General features: G+C 43.6%; 1 protein-coding gene across 2 annotated transcripts in view; it reads right to left on the bottom strand.

Moving 5' to 3' along the window:
- The window catches only part of CCDC93 (coiled-coil domain containing 93), a 1,008,240-nt gene that overhangs the window by 778,800 nt on the left and 213,804 nt on the right, over nt 1-15,636 (bottom strand). For both annotated transcript variants that reach the window (XM_069224342.1, XM_069224343.1), the window contains exons 8-11: nt 14,896-14,932; nt 6,366-6,446; nt 1,237-1,287; nt 76-162 (exon numbers count right to left, since the gene is read on the bottom strand). In XM_069224342.1, coding sequence (XP_069080443.1) covers nt 76-162; nt 1,237-1,287; nt 6,366-6,446; nt 14,896-14,932 — 256 coding nt within the window. The remainder of the gene's footprint in view (nt 1-75; nt 163-1,236; nt 1,288-6,365; nt 6,447-14,895; nt 14,933-15,636) is intronic.

The raw sequence follows: 15,636 nt of genomic DNA, 5'->3' as shown, positions 1-15,636 counted from the left end.
AGATGACTGTGCCCCCCCTACCGGCTCAAATTAGGAACTGACGCAGCAGCGTTCTCTAACAGACAATGTACATACCTTTTCGGCATACTCCGAAACAATCTGCTTTATCTCCTCGGACTGGAGTCCCACTATCTGGCCCACTGTACTTGCAGTCAATCTACCCTGAAAGAGCATAAACAAATCTATTTTAAAACTAGGGCATATGGGAGTGTAAAAAAGAGCATGAACATTGGAAAGCATACGCAGTTTGCTACCTAGTGAATAAGTATTAATGCTTACTGTAACTCATTAACTATGACTGCTAAGAAGACGCCTTTAATCATGGCATAGTTCAAGGGTTCAAGGGCATTAATATTGGTTTTAGGGTCAACTTTTAAATTAAAGAAAATAAGCTCCAAAAGTCACCCCTCCGCCCCCCCCCCCCCCCCCCCCCCCCCCTTCTTCATAGAAGTGATTTACATCAAAGGTTAGAAAACAAGGCATCCACTAGGACGGTGACTTTGGGTTAATTCACAAATAGGTGCCATAGATAAATCATGCTACGTTAAATAACTATTCTAATAAATGTCATACCCTTCATTCCTGACGAACAGCACTTTGTAGTGTTAATAGCAGCAGCAAATCCCTACCTCGATAACGTCAATACATTAGACAATGGTTCAACATCTTAACCAATGGAAAAATAAAATGCACACACCATCTGGATGCATCATTAATGGACCTCCGAAAAAAATAATTTTTTAACTAGCACTGCAGAATCCGTTGCTGGTACATGTAAAATTCAGAATCACATTAAAAAATCTGCCTCACTTTCAGATGCCTTTAGGACTCTGTGCCAACATAACTGCAGAATAAAAACAAATGCTACTATTTCACCCGATGCCTTTTTAGACATGCTAAACCTACTAGTGATTCCAAAAGTCTCTGTTAAGAGCACATGAGACATGCACTTGACAGTAACAGGCAGTCGCCTATGGAATGATCCCCAGCCTGCACATGAGAAACCACCATCCTTACGGTCTAAAGAAAAAAAACTGTAAAGCAGCACCCTGTATTTCGTAAGCCCTTCGAAGCAAATTTTTGTAAGCGCCTAGAAGCAAATCAGTTGTGCACTACATGCTATGCAATACAAAATACGTAAAACAATTAAATAAATATACTTTAGAAATAAGAAATAAACATCAATTTTAAGGCATGCCCGAATGTGCAAATAAACAAAGTGTCACCATGTAATACCTCTTCTATCTGCATTGCAGCCATTCCAGTCATTAACGATTTAATTCGAATCTGGATGAGGAGAAAAAAAACGAGAAATTGCACACCTTAGATGATTAAATCTACAAGGTCAATATTTAATATGATCGCCTTCGTTAACTACTGTTAAAGACGACAAAAATTAAGAACTTGCGGATTGACTGTCAAAAATATCAATGGCTATAAATAAACATTATAGCTACAGGAATTAGGATTTTGAAATCAGCCAGCTGCCATCTTCATCCCTATGCAACTTAAACCTCATCTGTTATTTACTGTCCCTAATGTTAAATGTTGGTTGGGAAACCGTTCTTAATGTTATATTGGTCCCATTATAATTTACCTTTGCGTCTAAAATCGGTATCCTCTTTTCTATCATTCAGAAAATCCTTAAAAAGTATATGTAGGAGGCTGGCCTGGCTTGTAGTGGGTACCAGAGGTACTTACACCTTGTGCCAGGTCCAGTTATCCCTTATTAGTGTAGAAGAGGTGTTTCTTGCAGCTTAGGCTGAACTAGGAGACATGTAAAGCTCCTACTATACTACTGGTGTCATATGCACAATATCATAAGAAAACACAATACACAGAAGTACTAAAAATAAAGGTACTTAATTTTTATGACAATATGCCAAAAGTATATCAGTGAGTACCCTCAGTATGAGGATAAGCTATATACACAAGATATATGTACACAAACCAAAGTTAGGTAAGTAATAGCAAGAAAAGTAATGCAAGCAGTGTAGAATTACAGTAGATTGCAATAGGAGCACATAGGTATAGGGGCAACACAAACCATATACTCCAAAAGTGGAATGCGAACCATGAATGGACACCAAACCTATGTGAGCTTGTAGAGGGTCGCTGGGACTGTAAGAAAACAGTGAGGGTTAGAAACATAGCCCACCCCAAGACCCTGAAAAGTAGGTGTAAAGTGCACCTACTACCCCCATAGAGCACAGAAGTCCTGATAGGGGGATTCTGCAGGAAGAACAAACACCAGCAATGTAACAACAGTGGATTTCCGGACCTGAGTACCTGTAAGAAAAGGGGACCAAGTCCAAGAGTCGCGACAGTGTCAAGAGTGGGCAGATGCCCAGGAAATGCCAGCTGAGGGTGCAAGGAAGCTGCCATCGGATGGAAGAAGCTTGGAATTCTGCAAGAAAGAAGAGAGCTAGGGACTTCTCCTTTGGAAGACGGATGTCCCACATCGCGATGAAGCTTGCAGAGGTGTCCCCATGCAGAAAGACCGCAAACAAGCCTTGCTAGCTGCAAGGGTCGCGGTAGAGGTTTTCGGGTGCTGCTGTGGCCCAGGAGGGACCAGGATGTCGCCACTTGGAGGAGGAGACAGAGGGGGCCACAGCAACTCAGGGAGCCCTCACAGAAGCAGGCAGCACACACAAAAGTACCTGAACAGGTACTTGGAAGGAAAGTGAACCGGAGTCCACGCAAAGTCACAAAAGGGAGTCCCACGACGCCGGAGGACAACTGAGAAGGTTGTGCACTGCAGGAAGGAGTGTCGGGGACCCAGGCTTAGCTGTGCACGAAGGAAATCCTGGAAGAGTGCACAGGAGCCGGAGGAGCTGCAAATCACACGGTACACCCAGCAATGCAGTCTAGCGTGGGGAGGCAAGGACTTACCTCCACCAAATTTGGACTGAAGAGTCACTGGACTGTGGGAGTCACATGGAAAGAGTTGCTGAGTTCCAGGGACCACGCTCGTCAGGATGAGAGGAGACCCAGAGGACCAGTGTTGCAGTCTTTTGGTGCCTGCGTTAGCAGGGGGAAGATTCCGTCGACCCACAGGAGAGTTCTTCGGAGCTTCTGGTGCAGGGTGAAGGCAGGCTACCCCCAGAGCATGCACCACCTGGAAACAGTCGAGAAAGCCGGCAGGATGAGGTGATACAAGGTTGCTAATAGTCGCCTTGCTACTTTGTTGCGGTTTTGCAGGCGTCCTGAGCAGTCAGCGGTCGATCCTTTGGTAGAAGGTGAAGAGGGAGATGCAGAGGAACTCTGATGAGCTCTTGCATTCGTTATCTAAAGAATTCCCCAAAGCAGAGACCCTAAATAGCCAGAAAAGGAGGTTTGGCTACCTAGGAAGGAGGATTGGCTACCAAGAGAGGTAAGAGCCTATTAGAAGGAGCCTCTGACGTCACCTGCTGGCACTGGCCACTCAGAGCAGTCCAGTGTGCCCCCAACACCTCTGTTTCCAAGATGGTAGAGATCTGGGACACACTGGAGGAGCTCTGGGCACCTCCCCTGAGAGGTGCAGGTCAGGGGAGTGGTCACTCCCCTTTCCTTTGTCCAGGTTCGCGCCAGAGCAGGACTGGGGGATCCCTGAACCGGTGTAGACTGGCTTATGCAGAGATGGGCACCATCTGTGCCCATCAAAGCATTTCCAGAGGCTGGGGGAGGCTACTCCTCCCCAGCCCTCACACCTATTTCCAAAGGGAGAGGGTGTTACACCCTCTCTCAGAGGAAGTCCTTTGCTCTGCCTTCCTGGGCCAGGGCTGCCTGGACCCCAGGAGGGCAAAAACCTGTCTGAGGGGTTGGCAGCAGCAGCAGCTGCAGTGGAGACCCCGGAAAGGCAGTTTGGCAGTAGCCGGGTACTGTGCTAGAGACCCGGGGGATCATGGAATTGTCCCCCAATACCAGAATGGTATTGGGGTGACAATTCCATGATCTTAGACATGTTACATGACCATGTTCGGAGTTACCATTGTGACGCTATATATAGGTACCTATGTATAGGGCACGCGTGTAATGGTGTTCCCGCACTCACAAAGTCCGGGGAATTTGCCCTGAACGATGTGGGGGCACCTTGGCTAGTTCCAGGGTGCCCACACACTAAGTAACTTTGCACCCAACCTTCACCAGGTGAAGGTTAGACATATAGGTGACTTATAAGTTACTTAAGTGCAGTGGTAAATAGCTGTGAAATAACGTGGACGTTATTTTACGCAGGCTGGACTGGCAGGCCTGTGTAAGAATTGTCAGAGCTCCCTATGGGTGGCAAAAGAAATGCTGCAGCCAATAGGGATCTCCTGGAACCCCAATACCCTGGGTACCTACCTCAGTACCATATACTAGGGAATTATATGGGTGTACCAGTATGCCAATGTGAATTGGTAAATTTAGTGACTAGCCTGTTAGTGACCAATATGGAAAGCAGAGAGAGCATAACCACAGAGGTTCTGGTTAGCAGAGCCTCAGTGAGACAGTTAGGCATCACACAGGGAACACATACAGGGCACATACTTATGAGCACTGGGGCCCTGCCTGGCAGGGTCCCAGTGACACATAGACTAAAACAACATATATACACTGAAATATGGGGGTAACATGCCAGGCAAGATGGTACTTTACTACAGTATACTGCTTTGTTAGATCAACTTCTCCTCAGCTGGCCCCTCAATTCTTGGCATCATGGTGTTTAGGGTTAGTGAATGTGGGCTTTATACATCGTTCAAATAATCAATGTCAGGGAACTCTATTCACAAACGAATGTCTTTATGAATGATACAATTTATTTTTCAGCCGCCTCTCATCCATCACACAATCTGCGTAAGACACAACCTTTCCAGTAAAAACACAACCAGTGCCAGAGTAAAAATAAAATGCCAGTAAGAAGACTCGCTCCTTCAACTGACATGCTATAATATATAATAATGTAATATAAAAGACATTCCATATCCGACTTGAACTTAGAATATAAAATCTCCTAATATACATAAAAGACTTCCCTTCTACAAATGATCAATTTGCAATATTCAAAGGGCACTCTATAACAGAAGTCAGAGAGTTTATTCATCCTCAAACTCAAGATCCCTCATCACTATATACAATGGTATCTAAAATTAACTTGTGGACGATATAAAATCACATTTCAAACACAAGAAGAATCGTTAATGAACGCCATTATAACCAAGTGTTGATTTACATTATAAAATGAAAAACAGGATAAAATCATATCATATGCAAAACATTCGTCAGATATGGTTGTAACAGAGTTCCTACTCAGACCTCATCAACATAACCCCACCAAATAGTGTCAACAATGACAGCTGCTTTTTTTATTATTGCTCAGCCAGCTTGATCTAATACTACTAGCAGAAGTATTTTACAAGAAAATAATCTCAATTGATATTATATTTTCAGATTTGATAAGGGAAAGCGTGGCGATCGCTACTGTAGAACAGAGTGCCTATCTAAAATATCATGCTCCCGACAGAGTATCTTCTTGCTTGGTATCGATTGTGGAAGTACTACCCCTCAATAGATGTAGTATTTTCATGCAGAAAAACAATTAAATGAGATCGTGCAACAATCCTCCCATTGATTACAGAATTTATTATGGCCTTTAATTAAACATTACACATTAGGTATGCTAGTTTTATCAATAATAGGTTACCGAACATCACCCTTACCCTGATCACAGCATTAGTGCTGCAAGCAGGGTCACAATCCTGGTCAGACGTTTTCTCTATATTGTGAGGGGCAGAGATCTGTATATTCTGACAACTCCTGTAAATCTTTAGCACCCACCCTGGACTTTGGAAGCCCCTCATCAAAAATAGGTGAGCTGGCTTTAGAACCAGGAAACGCTTCAGATACACTAGAAAATGATTGATTATTAGAGACAAAAATTAGGGGAAAGGGTCTGCTTGTTGGGCGGGGGGTCATCCTTCCTGCTAGTAATAGAAGTCACAAAATTATTATCTGGTTCATAATGATGTGAACCATCGAAAAGCAATAGGAGGCTATAAAACTGTAAGCTACAAACACAGGTTCTAATCCTGATGGGTAACTATAGCCTTTGTACTGTGCAGAGTTAGATTACTTAAAAGTGTGTCTTAGTTGACAAGCAACATAATTAAAAGACAATATTTTCCGAATACAGAAAAATAACTCCCAGAAATATCTCTCCAATATTTGGGCATTGGAGAAGTAACTGAGAGGACATACTCTATGACTGGACGATAATAACTGAACAAATAACACATTAAAATGGATAATCATAAACTGTAAATATTTTTTTTTAAATTAATGTAATAATACACTATGCTTCTAACTTCATGCAGATCCACAATTTAAGGCCAACAAGTTAATCGCACCTCTTCTGCAGCTCGAATATCATCTTCCTCATGAAGGTCGGCCTTTCCCACAGGGGATAATAGGACTTTCTTGTCCTCTGGCTAAAAGAAGAGAACATGATAAAAGGATAATGGAAGATGTCCATCAGAGTTATAATAGGACAGAAAATACCATAAATCAATATATCAGTGCAAAGACAGATTACATACTTTTTTATTTTAGTGTGAATCTCCACAGTTGTATGAAAGCACCACTTTGATGGCGAACATCAGCAAAAAGATGCAGAAAATGACAGCACAAAGGAGGTACAGTTTACATTTTTGTTTGAAAAAGAAGCCCATATATTTAGCAAATTCTGTATCTGCTGTTTATTTTACATAAACTCGATGCCTTATACAATAAGGGACTACTCTTCTTGTGCACCTAAATCTTCTCAGATTATAGGCGTGGAAACACTACTCATTACAAAGAAATCTCCATCTACACATTCGACCCAACAATACTGACTATGCATTAACTTCTACTACAACTCATATTTTGCCTTTCCCAAAGGCACACAGAAGTGCAAAGCACAGCACCAAAGACCTATCTAGCAGGCGTCCATGATACGCCTGAACTTCAAATAGATTGGATCCCCCAGGACCTACAAACTATAGGATTATCATTCTATTTGAAGTAAAGGCCAAAAATGTTTAAAAATTAGCTATTAGCTACACTTCAGAGATGGGTGAAAGATTAGGATATTTTACCTCCAGTACCAACCAGATGTAGATCCGGGTAGCGCAATCTAAACATTATCAGCTTTACAAATCCTAGCATATTATGTAGTCAATTCCCAATCCCAGCCACTACTTGCTTGCTTCATTTTTTTCCCCAGGGTGTTCGAATGGTTCAGCTGGAAGCATCATGCAGAACTTATGTATTGGGGCCCTGTATCCCTTCTGTTATAGAATATTAAGGTACCAAACCAGGGCTTGTGTTGTGCCTTTTTCTGTCAATATACAGAAGATGTGGAGCACTATTTAGGGCAGGTGCATGTGTTTCCACTAAAATTGAGAAGCTGACATCCATAACCACAACAATATGCAGACAATACTACAGTTGCAGACAACATGCCTATAGGTCTCCAACAAATTCTTATTGGAGGTTTATGACAAAAAAACACTTTTGGATGAAAAAAATTAAAACAAATCTTTTAATGTTAGCACAGAAAAAAGCCTAAGAAATAATGGTATTTTGGAAAGACCAAGTTGGGTGTACCAAGATCATACAACTACCTTGGGCTCTGAACAGACACCTTGGTCTCACACTAGACTCTCAATTATGCTCTGAAAATCAAGGCTATGTTGGGATAGGCCATAAGCAGAATCTTTCAAAGGGTTCCACTGTATTTACAAAGCTGAATCATAGATTTGTTTAAAAAAATGTACATCCATTCTAATATACAGTGCACTGGCTTTTCTAGGGAAATGAGGGAATTAGTTGCATATACTTGTGTCAGTTAGTGACCTGTGTTCAGTCTTAGGGCTAACATGGGCATCATCGCACGGACAGATTAGACAAGAGTTTGGACTGAATAGCCAGGAACTGAGGGTCACGCATGCAACACTGACATACCTATAAAGATTAAGAACAGACAAGCAAAGATACCTAATGTTCCTAATATGGACACAGTTCATTTAATATTTTGAAGACAAGGAGAATAAGTTGGGAGACTTTTGTGTAGAGTGATGTGATGGGAGACTATTCTCTCACCATCAGTGTTTAAAATACTGGTGAAAAGGCAACTAAAAGGAGTCTCATTCCAAAATAACTTTTAGTCACCTTGGAGTAAAAGCGTAATGAAAACTCCAATGACCACAAGTCCCCCACATAAACCACAGTCATTCATTCCCATTCCTCTTCAGTTATACATTAAGCTTTGCCTTCCTTGGTTAACAGACTTTCTTGCGCTTAGATTTTACCACTCTTAATTAAAGAACTGTGCTACAGGTGGGCATCTAGTAACATCTCCTGCAGGGATGAATGTTATGTGACAGCGGCAAAGACAATTTGATACAAGTATGTTGTCCCTCTCCACGACTGTACACTCCACGAGTGACGTTCTTCCAACAACTGTTTTGTTTGGAAATGATCAAGCTGAGAAAAGTTACACCAGAATACTACATACTGGGCAGATGTCCTTAATCAATATTGCAACGTCTGTAAGTGGGACAAGTGTTAAAAAAGAGTGTAAGTTGTCACTGTGAATAACAGCTTTTTATTTTGTGTTGGCACGGGGCATTGAAAACTTAGGTCATAAAAAATAAATCAATTTATAATCTTTGTAACCACTGCAATGTGTAAGGAAAATATTAGTTTTAATTTTGATGTATTCATTTTCATTGTATGAAGCTGCTAATTAAGCTATGGAGAAAACTAAATAAGGGTTTCAACAGATAACGCACACCTTAGGTTTAACAGAGAGACTGGTTCAGCTTAATTGGTGCCCAGCTCCACAGAGCCCATTCTGTTAGTCAGCAAATCAATATGTTTCGAACACAGAGAATGATCTTTTTTCTAAATTTAGATAAATGTCCTATTCCAGTAAGACTTCACATATGACAATGGCAAGTTTTTATAAAGTCAGGATACTTCTTTATTTCATTTAATAATCAAAATGACAGCGCGCCATGTTTTGTTTACCTTCAGGGCACTTCTTAAGGGCAATTACAGAATTTACAAAGTCCATGTCACATAAATCCATTACAGGAGGAGTAAAGTGCTTGCATACACATCTGTGGTAATCATATGTTAGAAAACAATTCTCTACATTTTAGGTGTGTCCCCATCAGTTTCTTGGCTTGTGATGCAGGTTTCTAGCGGCACCTCATATTCAATAATTAGAGCCATAATAAGAAAAAGTTACTTACCTTTGCTAGCCATCTTTCTGGTGGACACTTTAGCTACCTGCTGTGTGCTCACTTAGAAATATCGCAGGCGCTAGGCTGGATCCGGAAACTTCTGCCATAACTGTGCTGGCTGGGAGGGGGATGCTAGCTCGCTGTAAAAGCAGGAAGTATAGCCGAATCTCAGTGATGTCACTGGAGCCATGCAGTGTCCACCGTGGTTCCCTGACATCAGTTCTTGTAAGTTGTTTATCTGCCTTTTGAGGCTAAGACAAGATCAACATCAGTATACCCAACAGTGCGGAACAGCAGCTAACCTGGCATTTTATTCATCGACTTAAGGACATGACATTCCTTCAGGATGATGAGGAAGAAAGCATCAGTGAAATCTGCAGGTAGACTGGATATTTCTCAGAAACAAATACCTTTTTCTTTTGATGGCTATGTCTAGCTACGGAGTCCTCAACTCTGAATAAATTCCAAAGCAGTACCCACCTTGGAGGAGCGACTGAAGGAAGATCAAGTGAGGAAACCCTAACGGACTGAGCAAGCAAAGTGACCATCTCTTCTCACTTCTGAATCCAGACAGTAGTGTTTGGTAAAAGTATGGAGAGAGGTCCCCATCGCTGCTCTACAGATGTCAGCCACTGGATCACACCTGGCCAAGGCTGCAATGTAATATTTGGCACTGGTGAAATGGGCCCAGATTCCGTCCAATGGTTCCTTGTTTGCCAATGCATAGCATATACTCCTTAAATATGCCCACTGCCCAACCATGTTGGGCCAGTGACAAGGCAAATTGTATGATGTCAGACAAATAGGCCATCAAGGGATCTACTTCATGTGTGTTACACCAAGCAACAAACCTAATCTACCTCTCCGAATAAACATTTTATGGAAGATCACCATGCAGATCAAATAAGACTGACCACTAGCGGTGGCAACTGAAAAGCTGTTATATGACCCTGATCACTCTTCAGGGATTAAGATGGAACCTGGAGTAAAGACTCTGTCCTGCCCTCAGTTGAAGGCGGTGCAGAGCAGGTACTTAGATCTCCCGATGTTAGCGTGTCACTCCCTTCAGGCTAATCCAGGGCGACAAAGAATACTTGGGCCTGGCTTTGGCCAATCTTCCTCAGAACCCAAAGAATCAAGGATATGGGAGGAAACTCCTAGTGAAGAAGACACATTCAGCTCATCTGAAACATGTCCTTTGAATCGCCCAATTCAAACTGGAGGGCACTGAACATCGGGCAATGGGTGTTACCCCAACTAGCGAAAAATGTCCACCTGAGCTGTTCCCCACTGCTCAATGTTGTTCTGTACCACCTCAGTGTGGCGATGCCACTTGTGGTCAGCAAGTTGACACCAACTAAGGCTGTTGGCTGATGCGTTTAACAAGCCAATCAGATGGTTGGCAACTAACCACATCTGATGTTGGCACTGCCAGGTCCAGTATCTCATTGCTTCTCCATAGAGAGAAGAGGAAACCTTAATCCTCTCTGCCTGTTGTTGTATCACTTCAAGGTTGTATGTTACTGGAGCTACGCAGTGTCCACCGTGGTTCCCTGAATTAGTTCTTGCTAGTTTTTCTATCTGCCTTTCAAGGCAAGGACAAGATCAACATCAGTAAAGCCAACAGTGCGGAATAGCAGCTAACCTGGCATTTTATTCATCAACTTAAGGACATGACATTCATTCGGGAGGGTGAGAAGGAAAGCATCAGTGACAAATCTGCAGGTAGACTGAGTATTTCTCAGAAAAAATTACTTTTTCTTTTGATGGCTATGTCTAGCTACTGAGTCTTCACCTCTGAATAGATTCCAAAGCAGTACCCACCTTTGTGGAGGGACTGAAGGAAGATCAAGTGAGGAAACCCTGACGGACTGAGCAAGCAAAGTGACAGTCTTGTCTCACTTCTGAATCCAGACAGTAGTGTTTGGTGAAAGTATGGAGAGAGGTCCCCATCGTTGCTCTACAGATGTCAGCCACTGGATCACACCTGTCCAAGGCTGCAGTGGAATATCTGGCACTGGTGGAATGGGCCCAGATTCCGTCCAATGGTTCCTTGTTTGCCAATGCATAGCATATACCCCTTAAATTTGCCCACTGCCCAACCCTGCTGGGCCAGTGACAAGGCAAAATGTATGATCTCAGACAAACAGGCCATCAAGGGATCTACTTCATGTGTGTTGCACCAAGCAACAAACCTAACCTACCTCCCCGAAATAATTTTTTTAGGAAGATCACCATGCAGATTAAATAAGACTGACCACTAGCGGTGGCAACCGAAAAGCTCTTATATGACCCTGCTCACTCTTCAGGCATTAAGATGGAACCTAGAGTGCAGAATCTGTCCTGCCCTCTGTTGAAGGCAGTGCAGAGCAGGTACTTAGATCTCCTGATGTTAGCGTGTCACTCCCTTCAGGCTAATCCAGGGCGACAAAGATTACTTGGGCCTGACTTTGGCCAATCTTCCTCAGAACCCAAAGAATCAAGGATATGGGAGGAAACGTTTAGTAAAGTAGAAAAGTCCAGCTCATCTGAAACATGCCCTGTGAGTCTCCCTACAATTCAAACTGGAGGGCACAGAACATCGGGCAATGGGTGTTGCCCCAACTAGCCAAAAATGTCCACTTGAGCTGTTCCCCACTGCTCAATGTTGTTCTGAACCACCTCAGTGTGGCGATGCCACTTGTGGTCAGCAGGTTGACACCAACTAAGGCTGTTGGCTCGTGTGTTTAACAAGCCTATCAGATAGTTGGCAACTAACCACATCTGATGTTGGCAACACCAGGTCCAGTGTCTCATTGCTTCTCCATAGAGACAAGAGGAGACCCTAATCCTCCCTGCCTGTTGATGTATCACTTCAAGGTTGTATTGCTGGCAAAATCTGGAAGGACATCCCACAGAGGGAAGGGAGAGAGGCCCTAAGCACTAGCTGAACTGCCCTTAAATCTGGCAGGTTGGTGTAAAAAAAACTCCTGGAGAGCAGAGGCCTCAATATGTGCACCCCGCTCAAGAGTGGCCACTGCTAGGGAAAGACATAAAGACCTTGTTTGAGTCAGGTGCTCCTCTGTCACCCACCAGGTTAACTACACTATGGAGATCTACCTGGTGCTGGAGCCACTGTTTGAGCAGGCACCATTGGAGGGTCCACATATGCCAGCATGCATGAGCGTTCAAGGAGGATGCAGGAAGCAAACAGACGTAGCAGGCATAGGACTGTCCGAACTACAATCCAAGCTCCCTACCGAAACATTGGAATCATACCTGGAACATTCTGGATCAATTGTGGAGGTGAGAAAGCTTGGAGTGTAACTGTATCTAGCAATGTCCCTATGAAGAGTAGGCACTGAGAGGTACTGAGGTGAGAAATGGGAACGTTGACTGAAAACCCCAAATCGAACTGCAGGGCTCCTGTTACTTGCAAGGGATATAGCACCATCTCCTGTGACCGGGCTTGGATCAACCAGTTGTCTGTGTATTGGAACACCTTGATTACCAACCTCCTGAGATGAGCTGCCACCACTGACATCACATTTGTGAAGACTTGTATTTCCAATGTTAACCCAAATGGAAGGACTGCGATCTGGTAATGTGTACAACCCACTACAAACCAGAGATACCGTCTATGCGACCACCAGATCGGTATTTGAAAATATGCATCCTGTAAGTTGAGTGACAAAATCCAATCTTCTGCTTCCAAAGACAAAAGGATCTGAGCAGGGACAGCATCTTCAACTCCTTCCGCTGGTGAAAACTCAGGAAACAGAGGTCGAGGATCAAATGCCAAATTTCATCCTTTAGCACCAACTCCACTGAGTCTTTCTGCAGCAGAAATGTCACTTCTTGCTGAAAAACAAGCAGTTAGTCCTTCGGCTGAAGAGACTGTTGGGGATTAAGTGAGGGTTCGCTCATGTAAGACTACAGTGTACCCCTTTATCCACAATCTGCAGGACCCATTGGTCTGAAGAAATCGCATTTTATGTCTATGGAAAACTACACTGACTACCCTGGTGAAGATGGGGAGAAAGAGGCAGAGGAGGAGAAGGGGAAGGAGGAGGAAAGCTGATGTCGGCAGCCTCTACCATTTTGTCCTGCCATATATAGTGGGTTTGTGGTTGCTGTGGCAACTGCCCAGTCCTTGAAAAAACACTGCAAATCCTGGAATCTCTAAAAAGCACAAACATCCCTGGAGATAGATTGCAACTCTAGGGAACTGGAGGTGGCCTTATTAGCCTTAAATCATTCTTGGATGGCATCAGCCATGTTTCCAAAGAGACACTCTTCTAATAATCCTGAAGTGCACAACCAGGCTTGACACTGAAGTGCTGAGGACTCTATGGTTCGGGCCACAGAATCATCAGTGTCCAAGCCAGTCTTGATGATGCAGCTTGGTCATCGCTGAGAACTTCAGCAAAGTGATTACAGATGTATTCATGCACGCTGGGAAAGACCAGACCATATCTGCCACATCCCAGAGGGCACAGTAACATTGCAGAAACAGGCAAGCCGAACTGAGAAAGCACAAGATCAGGCTTACGGCTGATAAGACCTTTTTTGCCCACTCAGTTTTCACGGCCCTCTCGCCAGGGGATAGTTCAGAAATGAATCTGGGTTCAGTTTAGTGAAGGCGGATGCCTGCATAATCAAACTTTTAGGTGACGGATGTACCAACAGAAAGGTAGGGTCTCTCTGGGCTAGTCTGTAGTTAGTGCTTTCCCAAAGCATGACTGGCTACAAGAAGTAGACTTTGCTCACAGGTCCTTGACTGCTTCTGAAAGGGCTTTGCTGAACGCAAGTAAAGGCTCCATGGAAATGGTAGCTGACTGAAGGACCTCCGTCAATATATTAGATCTGTGGTCTAATAAAAGGAATTGCACCTCCAACACCTCTTTCACCTTTTTTGAAACAGTATGGAAGGAAATCCTTTTCTGCTGGGGCCAGACACGGAGAAAGGTCATTGTCTATATCTGGTGATGTGTCCAGATCACTCACATCTTAGAGACCCAATAACTCTCCAGAGGCAGGAGCTAGAAAAGGTGCTAAAGGGCCATTGCCTTCTGATTCATGGGGCCCTCCTCCAAGATCAGAGTCCGTCCCAAATATCTCAAGGATGGTGTCCCAATAATGTTGATGGCAACTCATTCTGGCCTCGTTCCTCCTCTAAGAGTAGCTGTGCTTCCCATAAGGAATGTTGCAGCTTAATGGACTGGGTCAGGCCCCAGCACCGGAAACTCCTAGAAACCCCGCGTCAGTGCATGATAGCACTAAACCATACCTATTTGACTGTCTAGAGATGCTGTTCATTAAACGTGCTTCGGTCACATAATGGACAACCGAACAACCAGCTGAATGAAAAACCTCTCAGTACTTCGCCAAATCCATCCATCCAGAAGACTCAAAAATACTTTTACCAGGATCAAATTCGCTTTACTTTCACATTAACCAACACTACCATTAGTATCTGAACAGTTAAGTCTTTAATAATCATGAAAACCTGAACAGTTAAGACTTTATTAGCCATAAAAACTGAGAGATGAATATCCCAGAAAGCCCTACAGTCCCATAATAGTGGTAGAAGGTGATGTACTAATGTTGCTAATAGAAACAAAACATAAACCAAGATATAAAGCATACACAAGTAGTTATTTATTACCTTATCTGTTTTTTCTTGCCGGCTAAAACCGTATCTCCTAGAAAGGAAAGAGGATAAGAATAATCAGACCAGATGTCACTGGTTTGGAAATGACTAGCCCAAAGACTGCAGCACATTTTTGCTAAGGGAAACAAAATCAAGTCTTACTTAAATATAGTTAGTTAAAAAGCAAAGCATGTACTGTTGGTTAACCTGAACCCATGAGCAGCTCTGTGCCACTTATATGTTTTGCAGCAGCGGCTCCTCTGTTATGGCGGAGGAGCATTGTGCCCCCCCCCCCCCCCCAGCAGCAGCAGCTGCAAAACCTGAAAAATAAAATAATAAACCGTTTTTATTATCGTTTTATTTCAATAAGGGGACAAGGGGCGGGGCCATGAGGGGGTGACAGGAAGGGAGGAGGAGTGTTGGCAGTGCTGTCGGTGCACATGTAGGTTTGGCATGCCGTCTCAGAGAGGCCAAACCGACATGGGCACTGAGCTGTCTCCAACCCGAGCTGTGTTGCCAGGTTGGAGACAGCAGGTACAGACTCCCAGACTGAGAGCGCAAATCGAGGGAGCTCAGGCCAATCCCGACATTGCTCTCATGCTGCCAGCAGCATGAGAGCAGCGTTAGGATTGCCCTCTGGCAGTCTGGAAGCCTGTGCCTGTGGTGGAGCCTGAAGAACAGTGATGCAGCAGGTACTTTTTTTTTTGCTATTTTTGTCTTTTTTTTTGTGCCCCCGCCACTTTGCCCCGACACCAG

Source organism: Pleurodeles waltl, chromosome 3_1 (assembly GCF_031143425.1).
Source record: "Pleurodeles waltl isolate 20211129_DDA chromosome 3_1, aPleWal1.hap1.20221129, whole genome shotgun sequence".
Taxonomy (NCBI): Eukaryota; Metazoa; Chordata; class Amphibia; order Caudata; family Salamandridae; genus Pleurodeles; species Pleurodeles waltl.
Note: the sequence above shows the minus strand (reverse complement) of the source record. Positions and strands in the feature narration are given on the sequence as shown.